At 44.1% G+C, this 20,839-nt stretch overlaps 2 protein-coding genes across 6 annotated transcripts in view; one reads left to right on the plus strand and one right to left on the minus strand.

The window, feature by feature from the left end:
• Zbtb8a (zinc finger and BTB domain containing 8A) overlaps positions 1–5,978 on the plus strand; it is a 40,910-nt gene extending 34,932 nt beyond the window's left edge. For both annotated transcript variants that reach the window (XM_052717021.1, XM_052717020.1), the window contains one exon: positions 950–5,978. In XM_052717021.1, coding sequence (XP_052572981.1) covers positions 950–1,282 — 333 coding nt within the window. In that variant the 3' untranslated portion in view covers positions 1,283–5,978. The remainder of the gene's footprint in view (positions 1–949) is intronic.
• A 157-nt stretch (positions 5,979–6,135) lies between these two features.
• Zbtb8os (zinc finger and BTB domain containing 8 opposite strand) lies at positions 6,136–20,694 on the minus strand. Of its 4 annotated transcripts, none has more exons than XM_052717022.1 (7): positions 20,259–20,691; positions 15,586–15,610; positions 14,277–14,398; positions 13,995–14,077; positions 11,235–11,287; positions 10,193–10,229; positions 6,136–7,363 (listed from the first exon to the last, which is right to left on the minus strand). In XM_052717022.1, exons 1-7 carry the CDS (start codon positions 20,353–20,355, stop codon positions 7,277–7,279), a joined length of 504 nt encoding a protein of 167 aa, XP_052572982.1. In that variant the 5' UTR covers positions 20,356–20,691; the 3' UTR covers positions 6,136–7,276. The 4 variants fall into 4 exon arrangements, with proteins under 4 accessions (XP_052572982.1, XP_052572983.1, XP_052572986.1 ...); XM_052717023.1 differs by lacking the exon at positions 20,259–20,691 and adding an exon at positions 20,171–20,250; XM_052717026.1 differs by lacking the exon at positions 20,259–20,691 and adding an exon at positions 19,993–20,143.
• Between the last annotated feature and the right edge of the window lie 145 nt (positions 20,695–20,839).

Genomic DNA, 20,839 nt, shown 5'->3' on the forward strand with positions numbered 1-20,839 from the left:
CTCTAACTAAGTTAAACTATATAAAGAATCCTTAGAACAGGGCCAGGGAGGTGGCTCAGCAGTTAGAGGCGCATGCTTCACAAACCCTGGTCACCTGAGTTCAATCTCCAGATCCCACACTGAGGAGAAAGGAGAGAGCTGGCTTGACAAAATTGTTCTCTGATTTCCATATGTTCACCCTGGCATGCAAATGCCCCCCCCCCCTTTATACACACAATAATAATAACAACAACAATAGTTCTTTAGCTGGGCAGTGGTGACACGTGCCTTTAATTCCAGCACTTGGGAAGCAGAGGCAGGAGGATCTCTGAGTTCGAGGCCAGCCTGGTCTACAGAGTGAGTTCCAGGACTGCCAGGGCTACACAGAGAAATTCCATCTTGAAAAACAAAAAACAAACAAACAACAACAAAAGTTCTTTAAAGTCCTTAGAACGGTGTTTGCACATCGTGTTTGCAACTTTTACACTGGGAAGGAATCCCCTCCTTACCTTGTATGTCAAAATACTCTTAGGTTAATGGATGTGTGGAATTATTAAGTATTCAATAGTAATAAGGAAACCATTACAGCCGTTATTTAGAGGAAGCTGATATGTGATATATCCATGGTGTACATTTGTCACTAACACTTGGGATCTTTTCTGATAATTAGAGTTAACTTGAATTTAATGCATAGTTTTGAACATCGCAAGTGTATGAACTGGTCCCTAAATTAGCAAATTGACCCACTTGTGAAAATTCATTTTAATCACTTCTTTTTTTTTTTTTTTTTTTGGTTTTTCGAGACAGGGTTTCTCTGTGTAGCTTTGCGCCTTTCCTGGATCTCGCTCTGTAGACCAGGCTGACCTCGAACTCACAGAGATCCGCCTGGCTCTGCCTCCTGAGTGCTGGGATTAAAGGCGTGCGCCACCACCGCCCGGCCATTTTAATCACTTCTTAAATCTCTACACAGATCCACCAGGCATGCAAACTAATCTGCCGGAAATGCAAACGCCACGTGACTGACCTCACAGGACAAGTGGTGCAGGAAGGAACCAGGCGCTACAGACTGTGTAACGAGTGCCTTGCTGAAGTGGGCATCGACAGCCTCCCTGTGGATCTGGAAGCTGAGCAACATTCCATGTCCCCCACTGATGGAGACAAGGATCCCCGGTGGCATCTGAGTGAGGAAGAAAATAGATCCTATGTGGAGATTGTGGAGGACGGGTCTGCCGATCTGGTCATAAAACAAGTTGAAGATAGTGAGGAAGAGGAAGAAAAGGAGATCAAACCCAACATTAGGTAGCTCACTGCCGTTTACACGGACATCCTGTGTCTCTCCATGGGCAGAGCCCGGTTAATGGATTTCTCCTGCTGGCTTAGAAGTGACCTGATGTAACTTGCATGCTTTCTGAATAGGCCACTGTATCCATTCTGAACTGTGTTGCCCTGAAATATGTTGCTGCATTGGGAAGACCTTGCTTGTATTGGCATGATGGATGATCAGTTACCCTTTCTGTTATTACACAGATGCCATTTTCTTTAAATATTGGAAAAAAAATCTATTTAGCAAACTTTTTTTGAGTAAAATATTTTAAATAAATCTATCACAAAATTTAAGAATCTTTTTTATTTATTTTTATTTATTCATTTTGTTTGGGGGAGAAGGTGTGCATGTGCCAGAGCATGTGTGGAAGCCAGAAGAAAATTTGTGGGAGTTGGTTCTTTCTTACCATGTGAGATGGAATTCAGGTCATCAGGCTTGGTGGCAGGACCCCCTACTGTCACTTGCCAATAAACCTGCCTACAAAATGTTAGCATATTTTAAAAGCACATAGGTTATAATACTGAATCTCCCAGGGAACCAGATAAGACTGAATTCGGGTGTCTGGCTATCTAACTGCGGGACCCAGCAAATCTATTAAAAATTTCAAGTCTAGCCGGGCGGTGGTGGCGCACGCCTTTAATCCCAGCACTCGGGAGGCAGAGCCAGGCGGATCTCTGTGAGTTCGAGGCCAGCCTGGGCTACCAAGTGAGTTCCAGGAAAAGGCGCAAAGCTACACAGAGAAACCCTGTCTCGAAAAACCAAAAAAAAAAAAAAAAAAAATTTCAAGTCTAGGGTCTTGGAGAGATGCCTCAGCAGTTAAGAACATTGGCTGCTCTTCAGAGGACGCATGTTCAATTCCAGCACCTACATGGTAGCTCACAACCATCTGGAACTCCATTCCAGGGAATCTAACACCTACTTCTGACTTCTATGGGCACCAGGCATTCAAGTGGTGTACAAACATACATACAGGCAAAACATAAAATTAAAGTTAAAAAGAAATTATTTTTCCTGGTCTACAGAGAGTTCAAGGACAGCCAGGGCTACACAGAAAAACCCTAAATTTTTTTCAAGTCTGAAATAATTTATAACACAATTTTATTATCTTAAATAGTTCAAGATTATGATTGAAAGCTAACGTAAAATGCCTGAAATAGTTCATAGCTGGTGTTTTTTGTCATTAAATTAATATTACTCTTGAGTGGCTGGAGAGCACAACACAAGAGCACTGGGTGTCTTTCAGAGGACCTGGACGCGTAACCCCAGTTCAGAGGCCCCCAACTTTTCATCTGGTGTTCCTGGGCACTGCAGTATGTGGTGTGTATATAAATGCAAAAAACCCATGCATATAAAAATAAATCTTGCTAAAAAAATGACTCTTATGAGCTAATATTGTTGGGGGTGGATTAAGTAGAGAGGATGGAGGGATGGTTCAAAAGAAGCACGCTTGCCATGCAGGCATAAGGACATGAATTTGGTCCTCAGAACCCATGTAGAAATCCATACATGGCTAGTGCCATCTGTAACCCGTGTTCATTGGGCACATGGGAATGAAGAGATCCTAGAAGTGAGTTCCGGGCTCAGTGAAGAAGCCCTGTCTCAGGAACCAAGGTAGAGAATGGTAGAGGAGACATCTGGCATTGGCCTCTGGCTTCCCCATGCTTGTGCATATATGCATATGTATGCACTTGTAAACGCAAGTACACACACAAACTATGGCTCAGTAAGAGTACTTGCCCTGCAAGCACAAGGACCTGAGTTTGAATTCCTAGAACTCATGTGCAAAAGCCAAGCATGAGGGTGGGTGAATACAGGTGGTACTGAGAGCTTACGGGCTAGTCAGCCATGCTAAAATGCTGTTTCCGGTTCACTGAGACCAAGGCTCAAGGCAACAAGGCAGGGAATGGCTAAGGAAGACTGTGGACATCCTGCCCTGGCCTCCACACACCTCCACACACCTCCACACCACATGCACCACACACATAAATAATAAATAAAACCAGGAAGCACATGTTGCTAAATTCAAGGGAGTTTGTGAAGATCTGTAAATATAATTCTGTTCTTCTCCTTAAAAAGATAAACTGGAGAACTGTTTGGGGGGCACTCAGGCAGGGGGATTGGGATCTGTCCCTGGTCTATGGGCAGGCTTCTGGAACCCGGTGCCTGTGGTGTGACACCTTGCACAGCCTTGGTGCAGTGGGAAGGGGCTTGGACCTGCCTAGGCTCAGTGTGCTGGGCTCTGCTGACTCCCCATGGGAGACTTCGATTTGGGGGATGTGGGGATGCGGGGTGGCTTTGAAAGAGGGCTGGGGGGTGGGAGGAGGGAGGAGGGGGTCTTGCTTCAAAGCCCAAATTGGCCTCAAACTCATAATCCTCCTGTCTCAGTCTCTTGAGTGCTGGAGTTATGAAATGCTCATTGTGCTAGCCTGGCATGGTTTTAGGACTTTTTTAAAGTTAAAGAAATTGTAAACAAACAAAAAAACCAAAAAGCTGCTGGTGATGGTGCATGCTTTTAATCCCTGCACCTGGGAGGCAGAGGCAGGTGGATCGCTTGAGTTCCAGGACAGCCAGGGCCACATGGAGACTGTCTCAAAAAAAACAAAACAAAAAAAAAATTCTTTACATAGGTGTATAGGGATGCCAAGAGACCAGAAGAGGACATCAAATCTACTGAAGCTGGAATTACATGTTTGTAAGCCAGGCAACATGGGATGCTGGAATCTGAATTCAGGTCCTCTGGAAAAACGCAAGTGCTCTTAACCTCTGAGTCATCATTTCTCCAGCCCTGATATGTATCTATATATAATATATAGATATATATTATATATATATCTATATATTTATTTATTTATTTATTTATTTTAACATTTACTGTACTGTATGCTTGGGGTAGTGGTGGTGGTGGTGATTGTGGTGGTGGTAGAGGTGATGGTGATGGTGGTGGGGGTGGTACATGAGCACCATGGGACACACGTGGAAGTCAGAGGACAATCAGTGGGAGCTGTCTTTCCTCTGTTACCTGCTGTGGAGACTGAACTCCAATAGTCAGGCTGGTGCCTGCAGCCTCTGCCCAGTGAACCTTCACCAGGCCCTGACGCGGTGTGGAAACAACCTCTCAAGTGCTCCTTACTCTGAATCTGATTCTGCTTTCATGGTATTCCATTTATGGTATTATTTTCACAATTGAGTCTCAATAGATCATGTTAAGCGAAGGGACCCATTTAAAAAAAAACAACAAAACAAAAAAAACCCTGAGGCAGCCAGGGCTTGCCTATACACTGACTTGAGATCAGTTTAGTAAGAGTGTACAACTTAGCAAAATCAGACCTAAGACTGGCAGTCTGCCATAATAAAGGTTAACTAGTTCTGCATACTATGGAGTTTTTCTTTTGCTTTTAATTTTTATATATTTATTTTTTAAATTTTATTTACTTGATTTTTTTTGCGCGGGGGTGTGTTTCCAGAGACAGGGTTTCTCTGTGTAGCTTTGCACCTTTCCTGGAGCTCACTCTTGTAGCCCAGGCTGGCCTTGAACTCATAGGGATCCGCCTGGCTCTGCCTCCCGAGTGCTGGGATTAAAGGCAGTCGCCGCCACCACCCAGCTGCTTTTAATTTTTTAATTAATTAATTTTTTTTTTTTTTTTTTGGTTTTTCGAGACAGGGTTTCTCTGTGTAGTTTTGTGCCTTTCCTGGATCTTGCTCTGTAGACCAGGCTGGCCTCGAACTCACAAAGATCCGCCTGCCTCTGCCTCCCGAGTGCTGGGATTAAAGGCGTGCACCACCACCGCCTGGCTAATTCTGGTTTTTCAAGACAGGGTTTCTTTGTAGCCGTGGCTGTCCTGGAACTTGCTCTGTAGACCAGGCTGGCCTCAAACTCAGAGATCCGTCTGGCCTCTGCCTCCCGAGTGCCACCACTGCCCGGCTTTCAATCTTGTTTTAATTATTACTTTAGCACCTGGATGCTTGTGGAGGCCGCAAGAGTGTGTTGGATCTCTGGGAGCTGGAGTGACAGGCTGCTGCGTGCTCTAGAACAGCAAGCACTTTCAACCTCTGAGGCATCTCTCCAGCTCTCCTCTGCATCCTTTTGACGGACAGCTCCACCTAAAGCTGACCAATGTGCCTGAGTAAGGCAACGGTTAAGAAGCAATACCCTCAGTCATCCTGTTACGGTCAGTTTTGGAGCTGCTTTTCAGACCGACGCTCTTGGCCTCATCTTCATCAACACTACTTATCTGTCTTAGATAAGACTGAGAGAACGCAGCATTCCGAGACTAATGAAATCTGGCACCACCCAGCCTTGTGAATAGCTAGCTTTGCATATTTCATCCCCAGAGAATCCCTCAATAGAAATTAAAGCTGCAAATCAAACCCAAAGCATTTTCTGGTTTGGTTTTTTTAAGACAGGGTCTCTCTATAGCATTGATATCCTAGAACTCATTATGTAGACCAGGTTAGCCTCAAATTCCCAGAGATCCTCTGCTGGGATTAAAGGTATGTGCTATCAAGCCTGGGCCATTTAAAAAAAAAAAAAAAAGGCCGGGCGGTGGTGGCGCACGCCTTTAATCCCAGCACTCGGGAGGCAGAGCCAGGTGGATCTCTGTGAGTTCGAGGCCAGCCTGGGCTACCGAGTGAGTTCCAGGACAGGCGCAAAGCTACACAGAGAAACCCTGTCTCGAAAAAACCAAAAAAAAAAAAAAAAAAAAAAAAAAAAGCGCTTTTCTTCTCTAGTCTCTTCTTTCAGTCTCGCACTATGTGTTCAAGGCCAACCTGGTCTACATAATGAGACCTGGTCTCAAAAAAAAAAAAAAAAAAAAAATTAGCAGAAAACTGGGTAGTGGTAGTGCATGCCTTTAATCCCAGCAATTAGGAGGCAGAAGCAGGTGGATCTCTTAGTTCTTGATCAGTCTGGTCTACAGAGTGAGTTCCAGGATAGCTAGGGCTACATAAAGAAACCCTGTCTGGGAAAACCAATAAATAATAAACATAAATAAAATTTCACTTTAGGATTTAAGTATAAACTCAGTGGTAGGGCACGTAGCTACTATGATGGGGCTTAATCCTCAATACTGTGAAAAATAAATAATAAAATAAAATTGTCTGAAGTGTCTCTATGTAGGACCCTTCAGATATTTCTTACATATCAGATATTTCTTCTAACAAAATATGAAGTATCATCGCTGTTTAAAAAGAAGAGAGAGCCAGGTGGTGGTGGCACACTCCTTTAATCCCAGCACTCAGGAGGCAGAGGCAGGCAGATCTCTGAGATTGAGGCCAGCCTGGTCTATAGAGTGAGTTCCAGGACAGCCAGAGATACACAGAAAAACCCTGTCTCAGGGAAAAAAAAAAAAAAAAAAAGGAAATCAGGATGCTTCTAAGAAGTCTCCCCTCCTCTCTCCCAGCTGAGGTAAGAAGTCTTCTTGAGGGTTCTACTCAAAGAACCAACTGGAACAGAGGATGGCCCTGTCCCTTAGCAACCTAAAAACATAACCTCAATGTACATGTTCTCCTTGCCCTACACTTTTCTTTTTTTGAGACAGGGACATGTTATGTCACCCAGGGTAGCTTCAAACTCATTCTATAGCCAAAGCTGGTCTCAAACTCAGGCTCCTGAGTGTGGTGATCACAGGCATATGTCTATCATACCCGGTTCAAATTACTTTGTTTGAAGTTGGAGTCGGTCCCAGCGGCTCCTACACCAGTGGGCATTCCCCTGAGACCATGCTGGAGCGCTTGCATTCCACTGGAAGGTGTAAGGCACCTGCTGCAATGATCCAGTACAAGACTAGTCGTTCCTCATTATCTAGACTCACAGACCAAGACTCCACACTGGTTTTCCACTTCTGAAGTCACACTTTGATTCCCAGTTCTGTATTTCTATTTAGCAAAGACACTATAGAAAACAAATCATTGCATCTTCTCAAAAGGAAGAAAACAAATCAGTTCTCCGTAGGAGTCTCTTTTTTTCTTGGCATCTTAAATGTCGATGATCACAAACACCTCTGGCTTCTCCTCACTGTAGACTTGCATTGCCGAGTACGTTATTGCTTTGACTTCTGTTCCCTAATGTTGGCGTCAAAGGAAAAAAGAAAGAAAGAAACTGGATTTAGACTCTAGCTCTAGCAGGAAGTTTCTGGCAGAAAGTCAAACTGTAATTCTAAACAAGAAACTGGTGGCTCTCCAGTTAGTGCAGAGGCAAAAGCTGGTGTAAGACAGCGAGAGGCAGTCAGCAGACAGAAGGGGCCGGGCGTCCTGGAGGAGCCAGTGCTAATGCCCGCCCGGATGCTCAGGGCGGCCTTCTGACTGGCTGGACACGGTTGTTTTTAATTCCTAGAATGAGTCAGAGCAAACAACACAAGCTTTTCTACGCTAGCCCAGGGCTCTTCCTGTCCCTACCTCCTCCTCACACCTTGACTGCAGCCCGAGCACTCAGCCTGTTCTCTTTGCAGGTCTGGCTGGAGTGACAGAGAATGACACAGGTCAGAGCTTTCCCAGGCTTCTGAAACATGACAGTACCCCACACTGTCCAGTTTAGAACAAAAGGATTAGATGTCCTCTAAGTTCCTTCCAACTCCATAAAGAATCTCTAATAATAACGTACCAGGTAATAGGTGAATGGCACCTGATAGCTCTAATGCACAACAGATATGTCAAGATGCCACGGGAGAAGATATGTGATGTCATCACCTAAGTCAAATTCTACTTTCTGCCTGAGGCACACAGTGTCTATATGTACATCCACATCTCAAATGGTTCTTTACTGAGCAGTAATCTACATGGGTAGCTTTTCTCCTCCCAGGGACAATTCACATTTTCTCCTCAGGCATCTCCCCTCCATTCTCACTCTTTTTTTTTTTGGTTTTTCGAGACAGGGTTTCTCTGTGTAGCTTTGCGCCTTTGCTGGAACTCGCTTTGGAGACCAGGTTGGCCTCGAACTCACAGAGATCTGCCTGGCTCTGCCTCCCGAGTGCTGGGATTAAAGGCGTGCGCCACCACCGCCCGGCCTCCATTCTCACTCTTAATCAACAATGCTCCTTAGAGAAAGTAGGAGCTATCAATAATAAGAAATAACTCATATATATATCCACAGTCAATCTACCATCCACTTGGTCCTCAGATCTATCGTTCCCGCAGTAACGAATGGCCTGTTCCAGGCCTATCCAAAGCCAACTCTACCCTATGAACTGATTCCACAGCACCACTTACCAAAATTCTACATCCTCTCTCTCCAGTGTATCCCCCCTCCTTACTCATTTCCACTTTGCATAGAAACTTGCTGAAAGATTTACAACAAGCCCCCACGGTCAGGCGTGTCTGCATATGCCTGGCAGATACTTCCGCCTAGCTAGGTCCAGGTCCAGATAGCCATTTCCGGGTCAGGGCATCTCGCGTGACCAAGATCCATGACGTCCCACTAGCCACGTAAGCGCGCAGCGCAACGTGGCCATGTGATCTACGCGCTTGCGTGTAGTAGTGACGCTGATCTGTCCACGCCCAGCCTTTAAGATCTGGCGCCATGTTCCCGGTTCCCTTTTCTTTTCTACACACGTGTTTCCCGCAGGCCTGTTCACTCTCTGTCCCTTTACCTTTAATAAAACTCTTGTTAGCGGATTCTGTCGTGTTTCGTGGCATTTCCTTGCAGGGTAAGGACACAACGCAGCCGAAAAACTAACACTTACTATAAACCTCCTAGCAAAAGGCAGAAAATAAACCTTCTTCTTTATTGACCATAGTCCCCCCAAACCCCCACAGCTACTACTGTGTTACCAATCTGTCCCTTTTCTGCAGTCATTTCCAAATGAATTTGTTTGTTTGACACAGGGTCTCCATGTGGTCCTGGCTGTCCTGGAACTCACTCTGTAGACCAGGCTGGCCTCAAACTCACAGAGATTTATCTGCCTCTTCCTTCTGGGATTAAAGGTATATACCACTACACCTGGCTTTCCACATGAATTTTTTAAAGTAAAAAGAGGGCTGAAGCTGGAGCTCAGTCGTGGACCGTTTGTGTAGCACACACAAGGCCCTGCATTCAATTCCCAGAGAGACAGAGAGAACATCTATCCCAGCATCTCCACTGTAGAGACCACAGCTCTGGTGGCCCATGCCTGTAATTTCAGTCCTCTAGAGGCTGAAACAGACAAGGAGATCTCTGTGAGTTCAAGGCTAGCCTGGTCTACAAGGTGAGTTCCAGTCCAGCCAAAGCTACACAGTGAGATTCTGTTTTAAAAACAAGCAAAAAGTCCAACCAAACAAACAGAAAACCAGACTTTAAAATTCCCTCACGGGCTGGAGAGATGGCTCAGTGGTTAAGAGCACTGACTGCTCTTCCAGAGGTCCTGAGTTCAATTTCCAGCACCCAAATGGCAGCTCACAACCACCTGTAATGAGATCTGGTGTCCTCTTCTGGCCTGCAAGGACACATGTAGGCAGAATACTATATACATAGTAAATAAATAAATCTTTAAAAATAGAATAAGATAAAATAGAATTCCCTCACACCGGGCGGTGGTGGTGTGCTTTAATTCCAGCACTCGGGAGGCAGAGGCAGGAGGATCTCTGTGAGTTCGAGGTCAGCCTGGTCTACAGATCGAGATCCAGGAAAGGCGCAAAGCTACACAGAGAAACCCTGTCTCGAAAAACCAAAAAAAAAAAAAAAAAAAAAAAAAGAATTCCCTCACAATCTGTAACACACTTGATCCTGGAGCCCAATGGGACTCCTAACTGACCAAACAGATGCATGAGATCAGTGTTTTAATATATGCTTCTGGTAAGAGACACCTGGGCAAACCTGCCACTTCACACTATTAAGAATGAAGTCTACTTTCACATACGCAGATTTTATGTAAGAAAGGACGAAATGCTTTCAATGGCTAGACTTCTGAACATACATACCTGAGGGTGCTTGGACAATGAAAATTCTTCTCCCCACCTTGAGAAGGAAAGTAAAAACATGGTTATTATTCCTACAATTTTCTATTTGTTATTTTATTCTCGCCATTTTAAAGTAAGCCTTATAAATGTGGTCCCAAACTGGAGAAGCAGAAAGAGATGGCAGGGTCAGGGCAGTAAACCGCATAGATCTACCAGAGAACAAAGTTCATGAACCACAGGCTCTAGATTATGTCGTTTGAGATGCTGCTAACAAAATAGGGATCAAGCTGAGCATGGTGGCATATGTTTAATCTCAGCACTGGGATACACAGGCAGGCGGATCCCTGAGTCTAGGGGCAGCCTGATCTATGGAGTGAGTTCCAGGACAGCCAGGGCTACACAGAGAACCCTATCTTGAAAAACCAAAAACAATTGCTAGGATCATCTAAACTGAGGCCAGCTGCTGATTATAAATACCCCACCCCACCCCGTTTTTTTGAGACAGGGCTTCTCTTTGCAGTTTTGGTTCCCGTCCTGAATCTCACTCTGTAGACCAGGGATTAAAGGTGTACACCACTGCCACCTGGCACCTTTTTTTTTAACCATAAAAATAATTGAGGGCTGGAGTAATTGCTCAGTGGTTAACAGCACTGGCTGTTCTTCCAGAGGACCTGGGTTCAATTCTCAATGCTCATATAGCTCACAACTGTCTGTAATTCTAGTTACAGGAGATCTGACACCCTCTTCTGGCTTCTGCAGGCACTAGGCACACGTGGTAAACAGACATACATGCAGGCAAATACCCATACATATAAAATCAAATTTTGAAATTGGGACTCACACTCTATCATCAGAAAGAACATTATTTCCACAAGTTCTCAAGTCTGTAAAGCTCAGGTGACCTCACACTCCTAGGTGTCTCCCTCAGCTCAACCTGCAAGGTCTAGCCAAGTGCAGTCCTCCTAACTCACCATTTATATTTGTTGCTTTGCCCACTGGTAGCAATGGAGAATGTATTTTAACATCTTTCATGACTTGCTACTTAACTAGTTTCAAAACTTACCCAATTGACCGTAACTTGAAATTTTTTTGATCAATATTGAGCACTTTCACTTCCTAAAGAGGAAAAAAATTCAACGTTTTAATTCAATTATTAACTTGTTAATTAACTACTTTAAAATATTTTTTAGATAAGGGCTTACATTTACTCATGTGAGCCTCAAAATATAGCCAAGGACAACCATGCATTCCAGCCCCTTCTGCCTCCATCACTGCAGTGGTGGGATCACAAACGTGTCAGCATGGTCGCTTTTGTGGAGAGCTGGAGATTGAAACCAGGGCTTTGGGAATGCTAAGTAAGCATTCTTCCAACCGAGCTACAACCCCAGCCCAGAAAATCTTTACTTAAAAACAGAAGCAAATGCTCATAACCCAGCACTTGAACTCAGGCGAGGGGCCTGAGGCCAGGGCCACTTGGGATAAAGAGTAAGACCCTGCCTCAAAAAGAAATCAAATTCGGCTGGGCGGTTGTGGCACACGCCTTTATCCCAGCACTTGGGAGGCAGAGGTAGGCGGATCTCTGTGAGTTCAAGGCCAGCCTGGGCTACAGAGTGAGTTCTAGGACAGGCACCAAAACTACATGGAGAATCCCCGTCTCAAAAACAAAACAAAACAAACAAACAAACAAACAAACAAACCCCCAATTTCACACAGGGCCATTTACTAAAACACTTCTAGCTTATCACATTTCCTAGAAAGCAGTATCATATTTCTCTGAAGCAAAGAAAATGAAAACGTCCAGTAAAATAAGACACAAGGATAAGGTTTTTTTATTTATTCAAGGGAGGAATCCTGGAGAAACAGGCATTCTAAACCAGAACCCGGTGTGCTGCCAATGTCGGAAGCACTCGGGAGACAGAGAAACAGAAGGGTCAGGAGCTCGAGGCCACGCTTCACCACAAGGTGAATTTGAGGCCAGTTAGCTAGATGAAACCCTGCCTCATGTCAGGAGGTAAATGAGTCAAGGGGCTGCTGCAGGAACAGCTGTAGTGGATACAGTATCTGAATGTGCAAGGCCCTGCAACCTTGAGTCCAGGCATCAGCAAAGAAAGTTAAAAAAATATCTCCATAAAGGAGGAGATACATAGTTCTAATCACTGTCAGCCCATCTGTAACAAAACAGCCCTCTTCAGCTTTGTAGGACTATGACTCAGTGGAATATATGTCATGGAGTGATAAAGGAGAGACTACAGACTTCTGCAAACATAAGGGCTACGTGTCAGATGCTGGAGAAGTGCCCCAGAGGTTCACAACAGCAAGCAATTTCCATTTGGCTTTTCCTCCCCGCCCCCCATTAAGAAATCTAAAATTGCGGGGTGTGGTGGCTCATGTTTTTATTTTTATATTTATTTATTTATTTAGGTTTTTCGAGATAGGGTTTCTCTGTGTAGCTTTGCGCCTTTCCTGGAACTCGCTTTGTAGACAGGCTGGCCTCGAACTCACAGAGATTCACCTGCTCTGCCTCCTGAGTGCTGGGATTAAAGGCATGCGCCACCACTGCCCAGCCTGTGGCTCATGTTTTTAAGCCTAGCACTAGGGAGGCAGAGGCAGGCAGATCTCCGTGAATTCGAGGCCAGCCTGGTCTACAAAGTGAGTTCCAGGACAGCCAGGGCTGTTAGACAAAGAAACCCTATCTCAAACAAAAATATCTAAAATCAGCTGGACAAAGTGGCATAAGCCCTTAATCCAGCACTTGGGAGACAGGCAGATCTCTGAGTTTAAGGCCAGCCCTGTCTACAAAGTGAGTTCCAGGATAGCCAGGATTATAATTTAAAAAATCCTGTCTCGGGCCGGGCGGTGGTGGCGCACGCCTTTAATCCCAGCACTCGGGAGGCAGAGCCAGGCGGATCTCTGTGAGTTCGAGGCCAGCCTGGGCTACCGAGTGAGTTCCAGGAAAAGGCGCAAAGCTACACAGAGAAACCCTGTCTCGAAAAACCAAAAAAAAAATCCTGTCTCAAAAAAATGTAAAATCATCAATTGTTGAACTTAGGCCAAAGTGACAGAGCCATTAAACTTGCAGGGTAACAGTTGGAACATGTGCCTATAAACATAGCTGAAACTTCAACTTGCACATCAGGCACATTCTTTTTCTTTCCTTTTTTTTTTTTTTTTTTGACTCAGAGGCTCAATATGGAGCCCCAACTGACCTAGAACTGGCTATGCAGACCAAGCTGGCCTGGAACTCACAGAGTTCCTCATGCCTCTGCCTTCTCTTCTGAGTGCTATAATGAATGGTATATTCCACCATGCTGGCTAAGAAGACATTTTCTCTAACCAATAGTAGATAGTCTTATACAATTCTGATATCAAATACTATGTGCTCAGAGAGCTAAGTAAAAAAATGAATATACCTAGGCAAACAGGTTAATCAATAAAGACCAAATGGAGCTAGAGATTGCTCAGCAATTAAGAGTACTGGCTGCTCTTACAAAAGACCCAGGTTTGAGTCTCAGTAACTATATGGTAGCTCACAACTATTTCTAACTATGGTACCAAGACATATGATGCCCTCTTATGGCCTCCAATGGCACTCCATGCATATGGCACACAGATATACATGCAGGCACAACAAATGTATACATAAACTAAAAATAAACAAAACATCTTTAAAAAAAAGACCTATAACTTATACAAATCAACATTACCTCACATATTTTACAGACTGGTTTTTTGATCAGATACTTTATCTTCAATTATATGTTCAACTTTACAATATGAACAAAGAGCCTACTTGCTCAGCAAACAAAGAGAACTCTGGGCTTACCCGGGGTATGAAGTATTCATCAGCACTGAACTTGTAAAGCCACTCATCCAAAAAGTGAAAGAGCAGAGACTGCAAGTCATCTCCTACACAGGGTCAAAGGGGCCATCACAGGATGACGGTTAGTGACTCTGGTCTCTAAAAGCTTGGTTCAAGTACAGTGAAGTTCGTCGGCTCATTTAAAGATTCACAATCCATCCTGTTGTTCTTACTGCGACACTATGTTCAGATCATGCAGAACATTGTATACCCATCGAATAATTTTTCCTTGAGAATATCAGTTACCTTGGGTTTCTACTTCCACTGTTTGGAGGGGTTCCACAGTCCCAGTATCTGTCATGTAACCAAACATGGCCATGGCACACTGTTCAAATGCTTCCTCCAGAGTATCTCCCCATGCATGTAACCTAAAAAAAAAAAAGTTAAAATTAAGAAATAATTTTAACAAATTAAAGGGGTCACAATGTTTGTAACAATATAATCCACTTACAAGAGAGAAAATTCCACAGCAAAGTCAAAAGAAAATCAGTTTGATAAATATAAAACTAAATGTCTACTTTAAAGGCACCCAAATTGGATGCTTTTAGACCATCATTTTACATTTAGAACAAAATGAAATAAAAGGAGAAAGAAATACACTTGGGCCCGGAAGTTGGCTCAGCGGGTAAGGGTGCTTGTCACCCAGCCCAACACTGTGGTGGAAGCGAAGACCAGACTCCTCCCATTTGTCTTCTGACACACACAAACACACACCATAAAATACATAAAAGTGTAATTACACAATGGGGGAACACCTTTAATCCCAACACTCAGGAGGCAGAAGAAGGTAGATCTCTAGGAGTTTGAGGCCAGCCTGATCTACATATCTATGTAACAAATTCCAGGCCAGCAAGGGCTACACAGTGAGACCCTATCTTCAGAAAGAAAAGATAGAGGTGGAGAGGTGGCCTAGCGGTAAAGAGCATTTGTTGCTCTTGCAGAGGACCCAGGTTCTAGTCCCAGCACCCACATGGTGGCTCACAATCATCTCTAACTCCAGTCTCATCTGACCTCTACAGGCTGCAGGAACACACACTGTGCACATAATACACATTCAGGCAAATATCCATCCACATAAGATAATAAAAAAATCCTTTTTTTTCCCCCTGAGACAGGGTTTCTAGTGTAGCTTTGGCTGTCCTGGAACTCACTCTGTAGATCAGGCTGGCCTTGAACTCAGAGATTCACCTGCCTCTGCCTCCCAAGTGCTGGGACTAAAGGTGTGTGCCACTACTGCCCAGTAATAAAATAAATTTAAAAAAATTAAATGTAGATAAAAAATTAAATGTAGTTAAAAATTTTTATTAAAAAAATCAAAACATTCTGGGCTGGAGAGACGGCTTAGAGGTTAAGAGCACTGGCTTCTCTTCCAGAGTTTCTGAGTTCAATTCCCAACAACCACATGGTGGCTCACAACCATCTGTAATGAGATCTGGTACCCTCTTCTGCCATGCAGGTGTACACGCAGGCAGAACACTGTATACATAATAAATAAATTTTAAAAAATTAAAACACTCATCACATAGTTTCCAGGAATAATTCTTGCTGTACTTACTGGACATCAGCTGTATGATCCAAATCTGAGGGAGAAAGGGAAAAATATGTGTAAGCCACTGAACTTGACTCTCAAATCATACAAAAATAACTCCAGGGTATTGGCAGACAGCAGGCAGAAGCAGCAGTAAAAAGACTTCTAGTTCATTGCTACTCCTTCAGAGCATCATCCTAGCGGGACACTAGGCTCACACTTGTAATCCTAGGACTTAAGTGGCCAAGGCAGGTGGATCACAAGTTCCAGCCCAGCCCAGGCTACTGAATCCTGGACAACCTGGGTATACAGAAACATCCCATCATTAAAACAAAAAAGAAAAGAAAAAGAAAAGGCAAGGGGCGGCTCAGTGGCTAAAGGCACTGGACTGGACTGGACTGGACCACCTAGTGGAAGGAGAACACTGCCTCCTGGAAATTGTCCTTCAACCTCCATACTCACACTGTGGCACATGTACACATTCATCCTTCTCTCAGATTTTCACACACAGAGGTAAGAAATAAAGCGTATCGTGGAGAGATGGCCAGTAGGTAAAAGCACATGCTGTGCAAGACAGTATGACAAGAATTCTGATCTCCAGGACCCCTGTTAAAGTCGGACACAGCAGCACAAGCATCTATTATCCTAGCATGCTTACGGGAAACAGAAAGAGGAAACCATAATCCCTAGATTGGTTGTTCTCAACCTGTGGGTCTCGACCTCTTCAAGGGGTCACCTAACACACATATTTACATTACAATTCATAGCAGTAGCAAAATTACAGTTATGAGGTAACAATAAAAATAATTTTATGGTTGGAGGTCCCCACAACATGAGATCTGTATTAAAGGGTTGCAGCGTTGAGAACCACTGATCTTGAGATTCCTGGGCCGCTAGCCTGACAGCGGCCAAGAGAGCCTGTCTCAAAGAAGGCAGAAAAGTAAGGACTGACACCCAAGTGGTCCTGACTGGATGCACATGTGCACACACACCCATGAACATGCACACATACACTGTCACACCACATACATGACGTACATTAAAGCAAACAGAAAGACGGTGCTGGAGGGATGGCTCATCGGTTATGAGCACTTGCTGGTCTTGCAGAGAATATGGATTACAGCATCCATGGTGGCTCACAATCACTTGGTAATGCCAGTTCTGGGGGATCCAATGCCTTCATGGGTACTAGGCATGCATGTGGTGTTCATAAATACATCCCTCAAAACACTCATACATAAGAAAAATAAACAAAGCCGGGCGGTGGTGGCGCACGCCTTTAATCCCAGCACTCGGGAGGCAGAGCCAGGCGGATCTCTGTGAGTTCGAGGCCAGCCTGGTCTACAAAGCGAGTCCCAGGAAAGGCGCAAAGCTACACAGAGAAACCCTGTCTCGAAAAACCAAAAAAAAAAAAAAAAAAAAGAAAAATAAACAAATCTTCAAAAAATTAGAGAAAAAAATTTTTTTCCAGACAGGGTTTCTGTGTGTAGCCCTGGCTGTTCTTGAACTCAGTGTGTAGACCAGGCTGGCCTTGAACTCAGAGATCTGCCTACCTCTGCCTCCTGAGTGCTGGGATTAAAGGCATGCACCACCAGCACCCGGCTGAGAAAAAAATTTTAAAGAGTAGGAAAACGTGAGGCAGTTAGACCTTTTGCTATGTAGTTACTCAACAATATTAACTCTTTTCTAGTATTATTTTATAAACAAAACAACCTACCCGCTCAGTTCATACTTAAACGAATGGTAAATTCTGGAGTCTTCTAGGTGTTTTGTTTCATTTTGCTTTGGTTTTAGACACAAGGTCTCCCAATGCAGTTCGGGCTGGTCTGATCCTTCTGCCTCAACCTCCATCTGGAATGCTAGGATTATAAGCACGCCACCACCATGTTTCTAGGTATCCTAAAACATCTCAGTTGGGTGCAGCAATGGGTTCCTGCAGTACCAGCTACTCTGAGTCTGAAGGTGGAAAATCATTTGAGCCCAGTTGGAGGCTACCCTGGGTGACACAGCGAGACCTCCTGCGTGTTAGGTGTCTTAGACTTTGGTCTCTCAATAACTATTTCTTGCTATCAGTTACTTTTCCTGACTAGCTAGTCTAATCCTGAATAGGAAGGCCAACTCCACAAGACCGTACAATGAGTGTTCCCATAGTAAAGACTGGACCACAACAGCTCTACCGCTGGTCTCACTGAGACTGTCACCTCCTCCTCTTCAGTATGTTCTTTACCTATCCCATGGTTTTCATCCATTCTTTCCACTTGTTTGGCTTTGAGACAGGGTCTAATATATAATCCTGGCTGGCGGGAATTCACTAGTAGACCAGGCTGGCACAGATTCTCTTGCCCATTTCCCCAAATGCTGGGATTAAGGATGTGTGCCACTGCAACCAGCAATTCTGCCCACTAGCAGGAATTCTTGGAGGTCATTTAATATAATACCTTGACTTACAAAAGAAGCCTGAGGGCTGGGGATGTGGCTCAGTGGTAGAGCACTCACCTAACATGTGCACTGGTCTACATTTCATACTGCGTGTGAACAGAAAATAAAGCAAAGGAAGGAAAGGGTGAAGAGAGAGAATCTGAAATCCACAGAGAACGTATGACAGATTTTAGACTACAATGTTGTTAGAACTGCAGCTGAGGTTTTCTGGAGGCTTAGGCAGGAAGAGCATCAGTTTGAGGCCAGTCTGGTATATGTATTGAGCTCAAGTATAAAGGAACATAGAACGTCATGTTTCCAAAGACCACAGACCCCAGTGAAATTAATTTTAAAAAGAAAGGAGTTAGGGACGGAGGTCAATAGAAGGGTAGAGAATTATCCTCAATTCAATCTCTGATACAACAAATTAAATAAATAAGCATTAACACAAATCTCCAAATATTGTTGGGAACTGCAGAACTCATGGTATATAACAGCTTTATCAGAACACCTGCATGTGACCAAACTCTAGCATGGCTTCTAGTAGCATAAGGCCACATCCCAAGATAGAGCAAAAGTCTTAGGAACAATGCTTGCCTGAGAAAAGCCTGATAAAGGCTGGAGAATTCCCTCTTTGTTCCGGCCAACAGCTGATAAAAGGCCACTAACCTCCCTACTTTACAGCAAGTACCAAAGAAGCCTTAAAATTGTGAATATGTATCCTTTCCAGCTCCAAAGAATCTTTCTCAAGGATTTAGTTCTTTGAACATGTTATCATTCCCACAGCCAGGGGCCTCTTGTCTCAAGTCTGTGGGAGGCTAGAACTCAAACATCCAAAACTGCCAGGGAACAGACATAACTAGCCTTGGCCTTGTTGCTTCCACATCAATTATGACTCATCTTCTGTACTTTGTAACTTCTCTGACTTTAGGAGCCCTTGCCCTGCCTCCTCATTCTCCTGTAAAACAATCTCTACACGAACTGGAATGAATCTCAGCTTTCGCCATTAGTAGTGACTGTACTCCAATTTGTGTCTGCCTGTGTTATCTTGATGGGGTGAAGAAGCCCCCATCAAATAGAAATTAAATAATAAATAATAACCTGGGAGCATGAGTTCACTCACATGAACCTCTGACACAGACAAGTACACTCAAATACAAGAGAAAATGGGTAACAGACTGGAAAGAAACTGAGGGAACTTTCTAAGATGACAGGACTGATCTAGATCAAACCTAGGGCTGCTTACACAGGTATATCTGTTTAGCAGCCATAATAATCGGGGCCAGGTGTGGTAGCTCAAGTCTGTGATTCCAGCACCAGGGAAGCGGAGACAGGAGAATAATTCTAAGTTTGGTTAGAGTGAAACCCTGTCACAAAAAAAGAAAAGTACTTAACGCTTTACTCCTGTTTATGTAAATTATACTCAATTCTTTAAAAATTTTTAAAAAGATGGCATTGCTATATGGGGTGGTTCTCCAATTCTTTCATCTCAGAACTTTATGTTCAAAGATTACTCTAGAACTGAAGCTGTAGCTTGGTCGTAGAGCCTTGCTCTAGCATGTCCATTAAAGACAGAAGAGTCTTGTTTGTTTCTGAGACGGTTTTACTCTGTAGCCCTGGCTGTCCTGGAACTCACTGTGTAGACCAGGCTGGCCTCAAATTCATAGAGATCTTACTGCCTCTGCCTCCAGAGTGCTGTAATTAAAGGTGTGGGGGCTGACACAAGGGCTTTAACTAAAAAAGAAAAAAAAACATTAAATGCATTTTTATGAATAACTATATTGTCAAAATTTAGAGTGGTCTTTTTTATTTCAAATACAGTTGAAGGACGTAATATAAAATCCAACCTTGGGGTGTGGAGACAGACAGAGACACACAACCCACCTCGCAATCATTTTCCCAGTCCTCTAACATGGTCACATTATTCTGCTACTGGGAGAAACTCAAGGACGAAACTTTGAAAACGCTAGAGCGCTAGTATAATTTATAAAGATAAATGTTGGGCAAGCGCCATACCACTGAGCTGTATCTCCAGAGAAGATAAACGTGATTTAGGCACTCGTGGACCTTTAGGAGACTATAAGGGGAGGCAGAGCCTCAAGTTTCTTCATTCTCGAGTAAAGTGATCTTTTTCTTCACCTTCCCCCTAAATTAGGTACAAATGCGGGGCACACTGAGATTACACCAGGAGCACCTGGGGGGCAAGGAGGTGGGCGAGACAGGAAGCTGCAGGTAAGCCGCTGAGGTTGCCCGTTCGCAAGAGATGTGAGCCACCTACTCACATTCATACTTTCGATTGACTGGAGGATACTTGTCCTTGATCGCCTTCTGTTCCTCCGTCAAATTGTAATCTCTAACATCTTCCTTTTCTTGAGCCATGATTGCAGACTTCGGGATTCTACTTCCGCCCTTCAGCAGCTAGACTTCGGCCCTGCGCCATAACTTCCGCCCTACACCCCACCCCTTGGCAGTCTAAAAGGACCAGGACTCTATTCTCGGAGCTCGCGGAAGGATATTACCGCTTGCGTCCTCCATCCTAGGTTCTGCCACTTACATAGCATGTCTTAAATATCAGTAGTAAAAAGTGCTCTATATTCTGCACTTATTACCACTAGTTCTTTCTTTCTAAAAACTGAGGGAGTAAGTTAAATGACACCTTGAGTTAGGGACCTGTAAGTCTAAACGGTGATGCATTTTCTCCGCCGAGTTACGAACCAGACCCGGAAACACTTCAAATTTCTTTCCCTCCCCTCCCCTAAGGGAGTCGTTAGCATAACGGCCCTCCAAGAAGATGGCTGCGCACGAGCCTGTGAAGGCTAAACCCGTCACGTGATCTGTTCGGGACGCGTCCCAGCAGGCGGTG

This window comes from Peromyscus californicus, unplaced genomic scaffold, assembly GCF_007827085.1.
Source record: "Peromyscus californicus insignis strain IS unplaced genomic scaffold, ASM782708v3 Scaffold_5__1_contigs__length_169319896, whole genome shotgun sequence".
Taxonomy (NCBI): Eukaryota; Metazoa; Chordata; class Mammalia; order Rodentia; family Cricetidae; genus Peromyscus; species Peromyscus californicus.

Coding starts and splice junctions, on each gene's coding strand:
- Zbtb8os (XM_052717022.1), bottom strand. CDS start 20,355: ATGGCTCAAGAAAAGGAAGATGTTAGAGATTACAATTTGACGGAGGAA. Junction 11,288..13,994: donor ATGAATACTTCATACCCCGG/GTAAGCCCAGAG, acceptor TTTCCTCTTTAG/GAAGTGAAAGTGCTCAATAT. Junction 7,364..10,192: donor CATTGTCCAAGCACCCTCAG/GTATGTATGTTC, acceptor CGCCAACATTAG/GGAACAGAAGTCAAAGCAAT.